Here is a 15,423-nt window from a genome sequence, read left to right as displayed (position 1 = left end):
TTAATTAGGTTTTGGTGGACTTAGACAAAGAAAACTAAAATACAGAGAAAGACTTTTTATTAAAAGCAGTCATTTCGTGATAACAAACACCTTTCCACCAAGGAAAAAAAAAAATACTTTATTGGTTAACAACTGTTTCACTGGTTTTCAAACTGTAATGTTCACAAGAACAATATCACAGGCTTTCATTTATGATCATATTGACCAAATTAGACTTTAATCAATACAAAATGTATACAAAGCTTTAAACAGAAGGCATCAACAAATTAGTGTTACGCTTGATAAATATGCACATTCAATATGGGAAAATGAATTAGAATACAAAATATAAATTTGTAGCAAGACCATGGTTTGAATTCTAACTTTGCTGACAAAATAAATAGGATTAAGTTCACCAATAACTTGTTTTCTTTTTATTCAGTATCTTTCTGTGGTGCAATTTGTACTTCATCCCAGTTTAAATCACCCTTGAAAGAAAAGTTCAAACTGACTCAAATGGAAAATCCTGAATGTGTTTGCACTAGACAATTTTTACCGGTTGAACCGGTTTTTGAACTTTATGAACTGGGAGTTTGCGTGGTTCTATGAGGTCGGGACGCCACCGCCGATAGGAGGAGTGGAGAGCGGCGGCAGCAGGAGACTCTTGAGTTTCACTGACATGGCTGCGATCTCTGGGTCCTGAGTTTCATACATCTTCACCAGCCGGGCGAATCTGAGAACGCCTGAAAGGACAAAGGCAGCAGTTGAAATGACAGCATTTGGTTTGCGTTTACATGTTCGCACATTTGATCTCACCTTCTCCTTCATTGTTGAAGCCGTATGCTTTGATGACTTCCTGTTGGATCTGAGTGGCCACAGGAAGCACAAGCTGCAGCATCTTGCCCATGTCGTTGCAGGCGCTCTCTCTGGCTTCCTCCATGCGGGCTGCGTTCTCAGGCACGGAGAAGGCCTGGATCACCTCAGTAAGAACACCTGTAATGAACGGGAAACAGTCTGGGTGAGTCTAAGTCATGCCATGACCCCTGAGCATATGATTTAAGGACTGACCTCTCACCTCTGGCCTGCTCTACAGTGAGTGTGGGCTGCTGTGCTGGGGCAGAAGCCATGCTGGCTCACTCCACAGGGGAGAGTCACTACCGATATCTGCAAAAGCATGATTGAGTTCAACTATTTCATTGTAATTTTTTTGTCTGTCCTGTCTCTAGAAATGTCTCTATTTTACAGCATGTTTAAAGCAGCCTGCAAATGCATGCCAAAACAAATTTGACCAACAAAGAGACCCTGTTATTGGTTTCAAAGGTAGTCACGTACTATCTATGCATGTTAAATTAACGTAATACTATTTGTATGAACTATATAATATTGCACAGGATTTTAAATATTCCCCCAAAAGTTGCGCAAACATCACAAACACCTTATTTTCACACGTTAACTATACCACATGCTGGAAGTACACAGAGATATGAATACAAATATAAATGAAACAATTAGACAATTGCATTTGCTGAAAAATCACACACTTTTTGCTGAACAACTGCTTGAAATACGAAATAATAAACCTAATTTAAGAGCGTAATCAATTTCAAAAGCACAATTTTTTTTTTTTTAAAAAGCTGTAAAATCTATATACATATGTTTGTGAAAACATACAATTTTTTTCTTATTTGTCATATGTTCTCACATTTGTTTTACTTTTGTAATGTGTTTTTGTAAAATCAAGGCATTGTAATAATATGTTGACCTGTTTTTATTATCTATGGTATTGGCTATTAAATATTTTTCAAAGTGGGATTTTTCAATACATCAAAATGACAACTGTAATTAATATAAAGTACATGTAGCCTACTTTTAACAATTAAAAAAAAAAAAAAAAAAAACATATGATCCCCATTTTTAGTTGGATAAATGACAAGATTTCAGTTATGTTATGATATTCAATAAAATGTTCCTGGTTTACATTTAAGAAATCTGACTTAAAAAATATATATAAAAAAAAAAGCTCATCAACGCTTTGGTTCAGGTTATGGGCAAATCATTATTGATATGATTTGCTATTGCTGTTGTTGTTATGAGGAATTAAAGCTATGCTGGGTTCAGCTGTCATCTATCAATACAACGCTTACCGCAAAATCACTGACTGTTCGTTCTCTCTGAGTCTCGGATGTAAATATATTATTATTTTTATACCTAAGTAATATTTACACATTTTTTTGCACTTACATCGATTATGCCAGGACCTAACCAAAACCTCTCCTGTGACGGGGACGCACGCGCACTTCCGGTGCGTACAGCCATAAAAGTGTCCGTGTGCAACAACAACTAACGTTACCATAGAGATAAAACAGAACTACATTCAAGAATTGGCGAGGCTTTGAGACCGGAAATGTCTAATTTGTGAATCACGATTGGTCTAAACAGTTAACTTATTTAATCTCTTTACTGTGTATTTTTAGTCAAAGTACTGTTAGCTCCTTTGCTGAAATGTGTCACGTGATAACTGTTACTTTTCACAGCGCTTGTCATCCTAGACCAATAACAGTGATGTGCTATTGCTAGAGATCAAGTGCTTATTGATTTTACAGCGATTGTTGTGCTCTTACCGTTTCGTTTATGTTTTGTGTTATGTGTTGTGTTTGTGTGGAATTAATAAACTTACATTAATATACGTTTTAAATATAATGATGTTTTCACTGAGACAAAAAACGACCGGAAATTGGCTTTTGAGCCACCAAGCGCCTCCTGGAGGAACAAACCTTTAAGTGTAAGAGCAAACAAACAGCCAGCAGCATCGAGACATCTGCTGACAAGGGACACGGAAGTCTGGTAAATATTGACACGTGAACGTAATAGCGATTTAAACGCAGATCCATTCATATTTTCCCCTATGTTTTAAGGTATGAGATATGGAGTGTAAGCTGGCTGAGTTCAGAGAACGAAAGAAAGCACAGACTGCAGCCAAGAAACCTGCTGATCGTGTGATCCAGAGAGAAACGAGAGCAAGAAGCGATGGTTCTCCAGATCAGAAGCCCAACACCTGTCCACACACTGAGGTGTGACAACACTGGGCTTACTGCTTCAAAAAACACGGACAGTAACAAAATTACACATAAAACTAATAATGAGCCATGTCATTTTTGTCTAATAAGCCTAATCCATTATTTTCCTGTCATTGTAGGATCCCAGTCATTATTTGTTGAACACTACATGTGTTCGTTGGCTTCAGCGAGTGGCCCTCACCCGTCTGACCCTGCTCAAAGTGCTGCTGTGGCTCGTGCTGCTGGGACTGTTTTCAGAGCTTGAGTTCGGCCTGCCCTTTTTTGTTATATCGTTATTCTACTGGCTCTATGAGGGCCTTCGAAGCCCAAAAGCCCGACAACCTGGAGAAATGAGTGCGTACTCTGTGTTTAATCCAGATTGTCAGCCCATCCTGGGAACTTTAACAGCCGAACAGCTGGAAGGAGAGATGGGATACAGGCCAGCGGCCAATGGATGAACATGTGTGACATGAAGCAAACTTTGCAACAAGGAAAACAGTCTAAATATAGATCTGTAAAGTGCACTTGGAAAACTTGTTTGCATTATATTAATGTATATTAGTAATGATCCGTTAACCTGTATTCAGATGTAATAAAATTATGTTGTTGATATATGTGTATATATATTGATATACACCTCTTTCTGAGTTTGATTAAATCATTACCAGTTTAATCCCATCCAACAAATGAAGATATATCACATATTGTTAGTCAACACTCTTATCCAAATTAATTAATGGAGCTGAAATGTTTTACTGAGAGACTGGACTTCCTCGAGGAAGGATTCTCGGATTCACTTAGAAAAAGATATACTTTACTAATTAAAGGTCAGAAATAAGACAAAAGTCCTCAGTTAGCTGGACTATCACCCAAAAACTTTGTCAAGAATGACTATAAAATGAACAGGCCTATACTGTAACTATCAACTGAATCTCTCTGTCTGGAAACACAGCATTTATTGAAATGGTTTTCTACTAAAGGATTGACGTTGCACGGGACTACATGATTTCAGATTTGTTTAAAATTGTCTTTGTTTTAAATCAGTTTAGTATTTTGTCAGAAATCACAAATAGGCCTACACTGATAGTCTACATCACTAAAATAACAATAAGGGCCTAATTGTACACACTCTCGGGGACACTAATGGTTTTACTGAAATCTCTATTTAAATCAAATAAAGCACAAAGTCAAATTTTTGTCATATATTACCTTATAATAATACAATGATTATGGTGTTTATATTTGAAATTTAAAGAAAAACCAGTGAAGCTTGTTCAGCCATGGTAAGAAAATAGTGATTTATTACCTCACATTTCAAACTTGTTTTTTTTTCTAGCAATTGTGAAGGGAACAAAAAGTCGGAAGAGGGATGAAGTTAAAATTTCCTTTTTGTTGGCAGAAACACCAATAAATAACTAAAGCTAACTGCTTTTAACTCAGAATTCAGAGATATCGTCAGAACTGCGAGACGAAATGTCAGAGCTCTGAAGTCAGACTAATTCTGATGATTTTATCAGAATTGCAAGAAAACAGTCAGAACTGACAGAAAATCCTGTCATAATTTACATGTAGCCTATCTTTACAGAATTTTGGGTGAACACAACCAACGGGCGTTAAGACCCTGCAGGAGCAGAAGCACGACGCAGCGCTAAATGACATGCGTCCTGCGACGCGCTGCTGATGTCCGAGAGCAATGCGTGCAGACAACCGCTGGACACACTGCGATTGAAGTAAGATATCAGCTACAGATCAAACCGATACTCAGTTACTGCTAAATATCCGTCTGCACCTTGACATTGCACGCGATTGCATGATAAATAAACGCTAACGACCATAACATGATTAAGGTGTTAAAAAGTATGTGTTTTATAAATGTGTCTCTACTGTGGTAATTAGAAGGAGTATGAGAGTTTAGTAGAGCAATGATAATTATGATTATATTATGGAAAATAGTGCCTTGGTTCCGTGCTAAATTTTCTTCAGCAGGTCTCTTTAAACAGTATGACTCCTCTGCCATTTTTCATAATTACCAATAAGCACACAGTTAATGAGTATTGTCATTGAAAACGACCAAACAAACAAACAAAAAAGAACTGTGATTATTGATTATTTTACGTTTATATGCAAAGCGACTTACAAATTAATTGAATTTTTAATAAATTTAGATAAATATAAAATTATACATATAATAATAAAAAATGTATATAAAAATATATAACAATTAGTGGTGTCAAACGATTAATTGTATACAAAATAAAAGTTTTGAAAAAAAAAAAAAAATATATATATATATATATATTATATATATATATATATATATATATATATATTTGTATTTACATGCATATTTATATTCATATAAATATATATAACAGATAAAATATGCCAAGGTAAATATTCAGGATGATTTGAAAAACAAACAAATAAATAAAATTCCATAAACATGTTTTAATCTCTGATCTATATATTCTTTATTATAGATCAGTGGTTTTAATATACATATCCACATGATGTCACATGGTGCATGATAATGTCAGTGTCATTATGCTGATCAAATAACGAAAAAAATCACTGATACCAAAAAGACAGATCAATAGGAACTCAGTATTTCAATATTCAATATTCTTTTTGACAAGAATATCATTCCTTGTAATGATCAGATAAGTGACTTGTATAACCGTTGTCTTCTGACTTTTCCCCTGGTTCTTTGCAGAAGGAGTGTTTTTCTGAACTGCAGCGAGGTGGTTTGCTTCAGCCGGTGTGATGATGAGCGACATTGCAGTGTTGATGCGGCTGGTGGCTTCAGCCTACACCGTGGCCGAAAAGGCTGGAACTATTGTCCGAAAAGTGGTTCAAAGCGGAGAACTGGGTATCGTTGAAAAGGTACGGCGAGTAGAGACATGTTACCAACAAGGATGATGATCTCACCACACTTGAGAAATCCTAAGCTTTTAACTTCTTGGTTGAACAAATATGTTGAGCTACTGACACGTCCCACATCCTTATGTGAAGATAACATTACTGTCAATGTAGCAATTAATTTAGGTGCTAAAATTGATATTTGTAACCTGTGCTTCTTTTGAGCACAGACAGGAGCCAATGATCTACAGACTCTGGCTGACAGGCTTGTTCAGAAGAGTATATGTGCATCCCTGTCGAAGAGCTTTCCTAAAGTCACCATCATCGGGGAGGAGGTGTGTACATTTTGTAATATGAGGATGCTCAGCCTTTTTGGGATCCAACCAGTGGAACATTATATTCTGATAAATGATTTATTCTATTTGTGCAGGAATTACCAGACGAGGATGTTGAAGAGGAGCTTTTAGAGAATGGGTACAACAGCCTGATTCTACAAGAGTCTTGTCCGGATCAATATGCCAGCCTGAAGGAGGAAGAGGTAACTTAATATAATACATAATGGGCATAATACTTGAAAAATTATAACTTTTTAATAAATTTAATAAATGTTTTTAAACAAACTTATTCTAAACCAATTTTGAAAGATTGTCTAATAGAACATAAAAGTAACTGTGTTTTTGTATTTGACTAAAGTTTAATCTTTATTTTTAGCTGGTTGTGTGGGTTGACCCTCTTGATGGCACTAAAGAATATACAGAAGGTGAGCAGATAAATATATTTCAACATTTTGTCAGCACATAAAAAAAAAAAAAAAAAAAAAACATCTCTTCCACTTCCATTCTTTAAAGGGGTCATATGATGCAATTTCAAGATTTTCTTTCTCTTCTGAGTTTTACAAGCTGTTCGTGAATGGATAAGATCCCTAAAGTTGCAAAGACCAACCTTGGTGCACAACAAACAAGCAGATCAAGACCCCTTCAAAAGGTGGGTCTTGGTCCACTTGTTTGGTGTGTGCCAGTACAGGGGTGTCCAAACTTGGTACTAGAAAGCCACTGTCTTGCAGAGTTTAGCTCTAAATTGCCTCAAACACATTATACTTTGTATAATGATGATTGTGCCGTTTTATTGCAGGGCTTTTGGATCATGCAACAGTGTTAATAGGCATTGCTTATGGAGGGACAGCCATTGCTGGAGTCATCAATCAACCCTTCTACAACTACCAGGTCAGACCTGTTGGTTGCTCACACGTGCTACACTACATTTGGTAGAGGCCGGGATTGGATGAACTGTTTTATTCTCTCTATTCATTCAGATGGGGACAGTTGCTTCTTTGGGCAGAACAATATGGGGAGTATTGGGTTTGGGCGCATTTGGGTTTCAGCTTCAGGAAGTCCCAGATGGTAAAAGAATTATCACTACTACACGGTCCCATAGCAGTAAACTTGTAATTGACGCAGTGCAAGCCATGGAGCCTCATGATGTCATCCGAGTGGGAGGAGCTGGGAATAAGGTGAGTCACTAACCTTTGATTTGAGTCAGAATTGGTGTAGAACTAATTACATCTCCATTCTTGGCTTGGTAGATCATCCAGCTGGTGGAGGGAAAGGCCTCTGCTTATGTTTTTGCCAGTCCAGGATGTAAAAAGTGGGACACGTGTGCACCTGAAGCCATTTTGCATGCAGTTGGAGGTGAAATTAATTTTTTGCTTGTCCATTCTTGAAAAAGTGCTTGATTTTTTTGGCTAAATTTATGTTCTTTTTCATATACAGGCAAACTGACAGACATGCATGGTAATGCATACAGATATGATGCAAATGTGAAGCACATAAACTCTGCTGGAGTGTTGGCAACTCTGAGGAATCATGAGTACTATTCAAGCAGAGTGCCACAGTCTGTCCTACAGGCACTTCCTTCTGACTGAACCATAGCAGGATATGTCATACTACAAGTCATACTTGAAACTGTTGTGCATAAAGCACAAAGCTGTCCTTCTCATACATTTTTGATTCATTCATGGTTTAGTACGGTTTTTATTTTAACTTTTTTCTTAATTTACCGCAACTAAAATTATTTCATTATTTACTGAGTACATTCAGAACATGTTTTGATCCATTTCCAGTAGAGGATCAATTAAACCGTTTAGTGTCAGGGTGCGTCTCAATCAGATCCTTTGTTCAGTTGTTAGGGCACTGATCAGACACATCCCACAATGCATTGCAAAAACTATGGAGCATCGGAGTTCATTGGTCTCCATTACCATAAATAACGGCACATTTCTGAAGTGTAAAACATAAATCACACAAGCCAACTCAATATTATAATGACACGTTATGGAAGATTTAAAAAGACAACCCGTTGTTGTTGTTTTTTCAATATAAATTGTACATTTCAACAAACGCACATTGCTAGATTGGTAATGAAGATCTGTGTACACGATCTACTGATTCGGGGAGCTGATTGAGATGCAATGTAAATGTTTTTCTGCGGTTTTTATTATTCATATTAATAAAACATGGAGGTAATTTAAATTAGATGTCTGTTTAAATGTTTGAAAAGAAATGTCAAATATCTGTGAAATAATGTTCAGTCATCATTCAACATAATAGATACATTTATGTAAAAAATAATCAACATATTATAATTTGTACTGTAAAATATGTAAAAGGAAAATGTTGTCATACTAAATTTAAATTTATTTTAAATTATTGAAAACTTGCTGACAAATGGGTGAAAGAAAGATAGTGGTAAAGATTTAAAATGATAATGAATTGAGTTTTTGGTGGCTGCACTGTGATCCTTAAAGGGTTAGTTCACCCAATAATCAAAATTATGTCATTAATAACTTACCCTCATGTATTCAGAACAGAGTTTAAGATATTTTAGATTTAGTCCGAGAGCTCTCAGTCTCTCCATTGAAGCTGTGTGTACGGTATACTGTCCATGTCCAGAAAGGTAAGAAAAACATCATCAAAGTAGTCCATGTGACATCAGAGGGTCAGTTAGAATTTGTTGAAGCATCGAAAATACATTTTGGTCCAAAAATAGCAAAAACTACGACTTTATTCAGCATTGTCTTCTCTTCCGGTCTGTTGTGAGATTTCAAAACACTGAAGTGTAGTGATATCTTGTTCGCGAATTAATCATTTGATGTAACCAGATCTTCTTCAACCAGTTCACCGAATCGAACTGAATCGTTTGAAACAGCTTGCATAAGTATTAATCCACAAATGACTTAAACTGTTAAAGGGGGAGTGAAATGCTATTTCATGCATACTGAGTTTTTTATACTGTTAAAGAGTTGGATTCCCATGCTAAACATGGACAAAGTTTCAAAAATTAAGTTGTACGTTTGAAGGAGTATTTTTGTTCCAGTTTGTCACAAGTATGGCTCTGTGTGACGTTAGATGGAGCGGAATTTCCTTATATGGGTCCTAAGGGCACTTCTCCCGGAAGAGCGTGTGCTCCCGTAGAGTAGAGCAGAGACATTCACTGATAAGAGCGAGAGACCGAAGTCACAAAAGAAGTGTGTTTTTGGTTGCCAGGGCAAGACAACCCTGCACAGATTACCAAAAAAAAAAAAAAAAACAGCATTAAGGGACCAGTGGATGGAGTTTATTTTTACAGAGCATCAACGGAGTTGTGCAAGTGTTTTTGTTTGTTCCCTGCATTTCGAAGATGCTTGTTTTACAAACAAGGCCCAGTTTGACGGCGGATTTGCACATCGTTTATTTCTTAAGGATAATGCAATCCCAACGAAAAAGGGTCATGATCGTTTGTTGGAACCGCAGGCGGTGAGTAAAACTGCTTCAAATATCTCTGTGTTGTTAACTTAGCTATCGGCGCGTAAGCACATCAAGTAAACAACATGCGATGTTGTCATCAAACTGCACTTTCCACATGTACAGCTTAAAAAAAAAAAAAAAGAAAAAACACCAAAGTGGAACTTAGTCATTTTCCAAAACTGCTAAGCAAATATATACAGTTTCAATACATACCACATAGAGACGTCATTGCTGCTGCTAGTCTTGTTAAATTTCAGCCTCTGGATCTGATTTTGGATCATAAATATATGCTGGATCTGACTGTTAGCCATGGTTTGTCTTGGATGATGCAACGCAAAAGCCTACTCACGCTCATGATTCTTTAGCTCCGCCCACACGTCACGCCTCCAGGCTGCTCGTGTTTTTCCGGGAAAAAAACGGTACAGACTAAATAGAACTAAAGACTTTTTGGAGTCTATGAAGGCTGCAGTACTACTCTATAGGTACTCAAGATTAACAGGATATTGAGTGAAAACAAGCATTTCACCCCCCCTTCAACTTTTTTAACCCTTATGCGCTGTTGGGGACGTTTTCGTCCACTAGGGGGTAAAGTTGAGTCTTATTTTGAAAATAAAAATAAAAATGTTTACCTCTTCCCAAAAGGGAAAACCACAAACAATCAAGAATGCATGATTATATGGTGTCATGACTTTGCAATCAAAAAATGCCGTTAAAATGGAAGTCAATGGGGCAAAAACAGCCACCAACAACAAATTAGGGAGAAAAATTTTAAATCTAATGCTGCACAAAAACAAAAAAATGCATCAAAGCCAATGTTGCTACTAATCTTTGACATGCCCAAGACTGTTATAAAAAGTAAAAAAAAAAATAATAATAATCCTGCCACAATTACTTTTATATTGAAAATAAGTCATTTTGTGTGTTTTTCCCCCATATCTGTGACATCATTTAGGAACTTGGCAATTAAAGAGTTAAAATCTTGGATTTTTTTAAAACATTTGGTAGTTTTGATCAGGACTGAAGTTGATTAACAGATTTATGCAAAAAAAAAAAAAACAATTGAGAAAAAATATGAATCTGACACATTTTTACAGCAGTTTAATTGAGTGGATGTTTTCATCCCGAACATAACGAAAGGGTAGTGAATTTGAACAATGCACAAGGGTTAATGTGGCTGACACTCCGAGTTCAAACAAACCAATATCCCGGAGTAACTAATGTACACAAACAGTACACTTTCTGAACTGCTGTGAAGACCGAACTGAAGATGAACACTGAGCCGAGCCAGATAACGAACAAAAGATTGAGTCGTTCATGAGTCAAGAACCGTTTCTGTCAGACACGTCCGATTCAAGAACTGAGGAGCTGATGATACTGCGCATGTGTGATTCAGTGTGAAACAGACCGACACACAGAGCGTCTGAACCGAACTGATTTTTTTTTTTTTGGTGATTGATTCTGAACTGATTATAAACTCAAGAGGGAGTGTCAGCTACATTAAAAAAGTTATCAGCTTAAGTCATTTGTGGAGTAATGCCTATGCGTTTTAAATGATTCAGTTCGATTCGGTGGACTGGTTGGGAAAGATCTGGTTACATCAAATGATTCATTCGCGAACCAGATATCACTGCAGTGTTTTTAAAATCTCACAACAGACACAGAAGAGAAGACAATGCTGAATAAAGTCGTAGTGTTTGCTATTTTTGGAACAAAATGTATTTTCGATGCTTCAAAAAATTCTAACTGACCCTCTGATGTCACATGGACTACTTTGATGATGTTTTCTTACCTTTCTGGACATGGACAGTATACCGTACACACAGCTTCAATTGAGGGACTGAGATCTCTCGGACTAAATCTAAAATATCTTAAACTGTGTTCTGAAGATGAACAGAGGTCTCACGGGTTTGGAACGACATGAGGGTGAGTTATTAATAACATAATTTTGATTATTGGGTGAACTAACCCTTTAAACAGAGTCTTTTAATGTCATCTGATGATTCTAATATGCCTGACAAGATTTTTTTTGGTATATGAACTACTGTTACACTGAATGACATTTTAGTGGGTGTCTTCTGTGTGATTACATTTAAAATTATTCTTGTAATCATTGGACATTTTAGAAAGACTGAACTACCCTGTCACCTGATCACCAACCATAACCAAAACATTACAACTGACACAACAAAGTGTGCTAATAAAACGACACTGTTAAACCAGTTTGATGGAAAACAAGACCACACATTGAATGGGAAATAATCTTTATTTTAAATAATAGATATTTTATTGAAATGTCCAGAAACACTTTAAAATGTGCCATGAAAACAAATGTACTAATCATATTATTAATGCATGGTATGAAAAAGGCTTACCTGAGGTGTTATGCTGTCAGAAGCGTATTCCCATATTTGCTAAGCAGACCCAATGGCAGCTTGCAGGCCATCTGTTCAGCAGTACCAAGACATGGAGTTCGAGTGAACATAGTTCACTCGAAAAATAATTCTTATTATCATTCACTGACATCTCATGTTTTTCCAAATCCACATGAAACAAAGAAAGTTAACATTAAAGAATGTTAACAAATGTACTGGCCAGTGTACTCCACATGAAGTAAATAAATGGAGATCCAGCCAGTCAAGCTCCAAAACGAAGAAAAGATAATTAAATTAATAATATAAATAATTATAGTAAAAACCACTTACCGTAATATGATTTACAATAGCCTTGTGTCCAAATCTAAGTCACTATTTAACTAGAATTGAAAGAGAATTGTCTAAATGTGCCATATTTTAATTTGAATTGATTGTGGAGAGTCAATTAATAAATATAACTCTTCCTCATATGAGTCCAAATGTGCAGCATGAGTCATTTTATGGCAGCATTTTTTTTAAATAATTGACTTTTGTATCAGCCCAGATCCCCATTCGCTTTCAATATGTGGAAATGAGAAGCCAGTACATTATTCCAAATTCCTTTTTTAGTGTTGCACATTAAGAAATCAGTCACAAAGGCTAGGAATGACATGAAAAAATAAGTAAATCATGTAAATTGTCATATTTAGGTGAACTATCCCTTTAAGTTATGCATTAGTCAGGACACTGAGCAACTCATTTGAAAAACTGGGTTCCAATCATGTTATTCATCATCCTTAGAAGAACCAAACAAACAAAAGTATTACTGTATTTATGTACTGCATAACTCTGCATAAATGTTTCCTGTGCATAGAAATCTCTCCTAGGTAATATATTTATGCATGAGGAATGAAGTGGAGTTCCTTTAGTTTGCCTTCACGTCAGAGCTGTTGCCCATGAATTAAATGTTCATTTCTCTACTAGAAGCCATCTATCTCCAAAGGCGTTTCAGATAATTTGGCAGTACATCCAACTGGCCTCACAACCGCAGACCACGTGTAACCACACCAGCCCAGGACCTCCACATCCAGCATCTTCACCTTCAAGATCATCTGAGAAAGCCAAGCTGCTGAATTTCTGCACAAACTGTCAGAAACCATCTCAGGGAAGCTCATCTGCATGCTCGTCATCCTCATTTGTGGTCTCAACCTGACTGCAGTTCGTCGTCGTAACTGACTTGAGTGGGCTAATGCTCACATTTAATGGCGTCTGGCACTATTCTCTTCACGGATGGATCCCGGTTTTCACTGTGCTGGCCAGTTGGCAGACAGCATGTATCGCATCATGTGGGTGAGCGGTTTGCTGATGTCAACGTTGTGGATCGAGTGACCCATGGTGGCTGTGGGGTTAAGGTATGGGCAAGCGTATGTTATGGAAAATTAACAGGAGCATTTTATTGATGGCATTTTGAATGCACAGAGATACCGTGATGAGATCCTAAGGCCCAGTGTTGTGCCATTCATCCATGAACATCACCTCATGTTGCAAGGATCTGTATACAATTCCTGGAAGCTGAAAACATCCCAGTTCTTGCATGGCTAGCATATACACCAGACATGTCACCCAATGAGTTTTGAATGAATGTTTGGGATGCTCTTAAGACGGCGTGTTCCAGTTCCTGCCAATATCCAGCAACTTCACACAGCCATTGAAGAGAAGTGGACCAACATTCTACAGGACACAATCAACAACCTGATCAACTGTGCAAAGGAAGGAGATGTGTTGCACTGCGTCAGGGAAATGGTGGTCACCCCAGATAATGACTGGTTTTCAGACCCCCCAATACAGTAAAACTGCACATTTTAGAGTAGCCTTTTTTTTTGTTGCCAGCCTAAGACACACCTATGCAATAATCATGCTGTCTAATCAGCATCTTGATATGCCACTGTGAACAATATTTGCGATAAATAGGCCTTTTGTGTACATAGAAAAAGTCTTAGATCTTTGAGTCCAGCTCATTAAAAATGGGGGCAAAAACAAGTTGTTGCATTTATAATTTTGTTCAGTGTAGTTAAGAATTTACTTTTTCCCTCCCACAAATTTTGTAACATTTATGGCGTAAGAATGCAGTAACATACATTCATTTCAGTGCAGAGTCAAAATTATTTCTCTGAACGTAAATAAAAATAAAGCCACACATTTGCGTTTTGTTTAATAGGACAAAAAGGAACTAATATTCTTTTGATGATCTTTTTGAAACAAAAGCATGAAAGGAAAATGTTTTGGTGTAACACTTTTTTTTTTTTTATGTGCACTGATTTCAATGAATGCCTCAATGGATACAATTTTATTATTTTCCAAACAAACAATAAAATGTTTATTTAACTGATATATGAACTTGCATACAGTGTGGGTGAAACTACTAAGAAATTGTAGCTTGCCAAGTATTTCAATTTGACACATGCCAAACTTCAGTCAAACTAGTTTTTTTTTTTTTTTTTTTTTAAATGTACCTTCCTGCAAAGTTAAGCTCCAGCCTTAATCAAATACCCCTGAACCAGCTAATTATGATTTTAGGAAGCACTTTTACAGGGCTGGAACTGAACTCTGCAGGCAGGCAGATCTCCAGGAACATTAATGATTCAGATTCATGTTACCGAAAACAGCAACGTAACATGCTGTAGCTGGACCTTGTTACAAAACCTATAGTTGAGCTACTGAATACTGAAATCTTTTTTAGTATTGTAGCTAAATTCAACTAGTTACTCCCCAACACTGCTGGTATATGCAGAACATATTCACATAAACATACATGGAAAAAAATTAGCACAGAAATAACAGCCTTACATGGCTTGATGTTTGGACGTCCAGGACCAATGAAAAGCTGCAGTCCAATAGTCCTTGGTTGTCTTCCATCCGTGAAGACTTTTTGCCCAGTTAGTTGTGGAAATGGGAATGTGGGAGACTGCTTAAACTGAGATGTGAAATACCTGGAGATTCATCCGTTAGCATTTCCACTTCTCTCAAAAAGATGATGCTCAACTGGAGTAGGACCCCTGCAAAGATTGTGATGCGAAAAAAATCTTCATGGTCTTCCCCAAGGTGTAAACTGCCACGTAACTAATAGCTTTGGAGCTGCATGGAAATTACATCATGACGACGCTGATTGGCTGGCGAACATCTACAACCCCAGACCTTCACTAGGACCTATTAGAGTCATAATCTGGTGAGGCAGTTGTGCGGGGGGTGGTGGTTATGCTTTAATATTAGCGATTTACCTGTTTGAGAAATGTGTCAATACTTCTAAACAACTGACAATTCAGAATAAATGCAATTGTTCAGCTGTGAGCTTCATTTACACTGGATCTGGAGCTGGTAACTGTAACTACGGTGACA

General features: G+C 36.9%; 3 protein-coding genes across 3 annotated transcripts; 2 read left to right on the top strand and 1 right to left on the bottom strand.

Moving 5' to 3' along the window:
- Positions 1-40: 40 nt before the first annotated feature.
- LOC113121202 (protein C10) lies at positions 41-2,315 on the bottom strand. The gene is made up of 4 exons (XM_026291486.1): positions 2,221-2,315; positions 1,055-1,143; positions 796-972; positions 41-722 (listed from the first exon to the last, which is right to left on the bottom strand). Exons 2-4 carry the CDS (start codon positions 1,104-1,106, stop codon positions 583-585), a joined length of 369 nt encoding a protein of 122 aa, XP_026147271.1. The 5' UTR covers positions 1,107-1,143; positions 2,221-2,315; the 3' UTR covers positions 41-582.
- Positions 2,316-2,444: 129 nt separating this feature from the next.
- LOC113121201 (SAYSvFN domain-containing protein 1) lies at positions 2,445-3,647 on the top strand. Its single transcript, XM_026291484.1, has 3 exons — positions 2,445-2,823; positions 2,895-3,050; positions 3,176-3,647. Exons 2-3 carry the CDS (start codon positions 2,904-2,906, stop codon positions 3,491-3,493), a joined length of 465 nt encoding a protein of 154 aa, XP_026147269.1. The 5' UTR covers positions 2,445-2,823; positions 2,895-2,903; the 3' UTR covers positions 3,494-3,647.
- Positions 3,648-4,638: 991 nt separating this feature from the next.
- Positions 4,639-8,423, top strand: LOC113121198 (3'(2'),5'-bisphosphate nucleotidase 1-like). The gene is made up of 9 exons (XM_026291478.1): positions 4,639-4,765; positions 5,749-5,918; positions 6,125-6,229; positions 6,325-6,432; positions 6,606-6,654; positions 7,026-7,117; positions 7,207-7,404; positions 7,477-7,582; positions 7,664-8,423. The coding sequence occupies exons 2-9, from the start codon at positions 5,799-5,801 to the stop codon at positions 7,813-7,815; spliced, it is 930 nt and encodes a 309-aa protein (XP_026147263.1). The 5' UTR covers positions 4,639-4,765; positions 5,749-5,798; the 3' UTR covers positions 7,816-8,423.
- The last annotated feature ends 7,000 nt before the right edge of the window (positions 8,424-15,423 follow it).

The sequence above is a fragment of the Carassius auratus genome, chromosome 20 (assembly GCF_003368295.1).
Source record: "Carassius auratus strain Wakin chromosome 20, ASM336829v1, whole genome shotgun sequence".
Classification (NCBI taxonomy): domain Eukaryota; kingdom Metazoa; phylum Chordata; class Actinopteri; order Cypriniformes; family Cyprinidae; genus Carassius; species Carassius auratus.
Note: the sequence above shows the minus strand (reverse complement) of the source record. Positions and strands in the feature narration are given on the sequence as shown.

Excerpts from the sequence above, each read along its gene's own strand:
- LOC113121198 (XM_026291478.1), top strand. The coding sequence starts at position 5,799 with ATGATGAGCGACATTGCAGTGTTGATGCGGCTGGTGGCTTCAGCCTAC. Across the intron at positions 5,919-6,124 it reads AACTGGGTATCGTTGAAAAG|ACAGGAGCCAATGATCTACA; the intron begins GTACGGCGAGTA and ends TTTTGAGCACAG. Across the intron at positions 7,583-7,663 it reads CATTTTGCATGCAGTTGGAG|GCAAACTGACAGACATGCAT; the intron begins GTGAAATTAATT and ends TTTCATATACAG.
- LOC113121202 (XM_026291486.1), bottom strand. The coding sequence starts at position 1,106 with ATGGCTTCTGCCCCAGCACAGCAGCCCACACTCACTGTAGAGCAGGCC. Across the intron at positions 973-1,054 it reads CACTGTAGAGCAGGCCAGAG|GTGTTCTTACTGAGGTGATC; the intron begins GTGAGAGGTCAG and ends CGTTCATTACAG. Across the intron at positions 723-795 it reads CTTCAACAATGAAGGAGAAG|GCGTTCTCAGATTCGCCCGG; the intron begins GTGAGATCAAAT and ends TTGTCCTTTCAG.
- LOC113121201 (XM_026291484.1), top strand. The coding sequence starts at position 2,904 with ATGGAGTGTAAGCTGGCTGAGTTCAGAGAACGAAAGAAAGCACAGACT. Across the intron at positions 3,051-3,175 it reads ACACCTGTCCACACACTGAG|GATCCCAGTCATTATTTGTT; the intron begins GTGTGACAACAC and ends CTGTCATTGTAG.